Raw genomic sequence first — 1,266 nt, 5'->3', positions numbered from 1 at the left:
TCTGCTGAGACACAGCAGTGTGGACAAGTATAGAAATGCAGTCTAAACAGTAGCAGCACTCAGCGCTCAGCAAGGCTAAAAATGGTACCGACCTGAAACATTAGGCTTGCCCGTCACAGGAGAGTAACACGAGAACATCCACTGTCCAGAAGATTCCCAGGTTGCCATGTCTTCTGCTATACAGTCACTAGAAAACAGAACACAACAGCAAAAGAAGAAATTACGGTCAGAAGCCAAACGGCAAAAAGCAAAGTCAAACTCAAGTAGCCAAAGCCATGCCAATTAATTCCATAGGACGCTGCTCAGAGGGAACAAGTGAAGAACACCACAATTATCTGTGAAAGACACAGCAGTCACTCTGCTGGACACACAGGTGTCCCACAAAGCGTTTTACCGTTTCATCGAACTGCAAGTAAATCACATCAGGTCTGGAAGAGAAACAAAACCCCAGTGCTTTCCATGGTTCCCCCCGCACGTCCCAGCTTCCATCCCCCGGAACGCATCCTCTCCATTATCCAGAGGAAGCCAGTAAGCACTTAAGCAGCTCATTGCGAGCGCTTCCCAGGGGACAGGTCATCACTCACCAAAGTCGCTGCTGTCCACCTCTGCGGCCATCACCAGGGGCTGCACTGCTTAACGCAGAGGGCGCTTTCAGCGACGAGACCGCGCTTTTCTTGCCTGCTGGTCCAAAACCGGAGGCACCAGCGAGTCCTCCTCCATCACGGCTGCCACCCGATGTGCTCTTGGTGCACACAGGAGGCTGGGCAGCGGCTGCGGGAGCGCCCCGTCCTCCTGCAGCTCCTCCCTTGCGCAGGGACACGGCTGGCCGGAGAAGATTTAGGGCTCTCCGGGCACGAGGAACACGTCCTCCTCCATCGCCTCCCGTGTGCTGGATCACGGGTGGCTGGCTAAGGTTGGTGTTTATCTGGGTAGCATCACCCAATCCTTTTACAGCTCCTTCCGTGTGCTGGATCACGGGTGGCTGGCTAAGGTTGTTGTCTATCTGGGTAGCATCACCCAATCCTTTTACAGCTTCTTCCGTGTGCTGGATCACGGGTGGCTGGCTAAGATTTGTGTCTATCTGGGTAGCATCACCCAATCCTTTTACAGCCCCTCCCGTGTGCTGGATCACGGTGGGCTGGCTAAGATTTGTGTTTATCTGGGTAGCATCACCCAATCCTTTTACAGCTCCTTCCGTGTGCTGGATCATGGGGGGCTGGCCAGGATTTGTGTCTATCTGGGTAGCATCACCCAATCCTTTTACAG

The 1,266-nt window shown here is 53.6% G+C and overlaps 1 protein-coding gene across 1 annotated transcript; it reads right to left on the bottom strand.

The window, feature by feature from the left end:
- Window positions 1-9: 9 nt before the first annotated feature.
- Window positions 10-1,210, bottom strand: LOC104917068 (nucleoporin NUP42-like). The gene is made up of 2 exons (XM_010728137.2): window positions 585-1,210; window positions 10-187 (listed from the first exon to the last, which is right to left on the bottom strand). Exons 1-2 carry the CDS (start codon window positions 1,208-1,210, stop codon window positions 76-78), a joined length of 738 nt encoding a protein of 245 aa, XP_010726439.1. The 3' UTR covers window positions 10-75.
- Between the last annotated feature and the right edge of the window lie 56 nt (window positions 1,211-1,266).

Source organism: Meleagris gallopavo, unplaced genomic scaffold, assembly GCF_000146605.3.
Source record: "Meleagris gallopavo isolate NT-WF06-2002-E0010 breed Aviagen turkey brand Nicholas breeding stock unplaced genomic scaffold, Turkey_5.1 ChrUn_random_7180001954860, whole genome shotgun sequence".
Lineage (NCBI taxonomy): Eukaryota > Metazoa > Chordata > Aves > Galliformes > Phasianidae > Meleagris > Meleagris gallopavo.
Note: the sequence above shows the minus strand (reverse complement) of the source record. Positions and strands in the feature narration are given on the sequence as shown.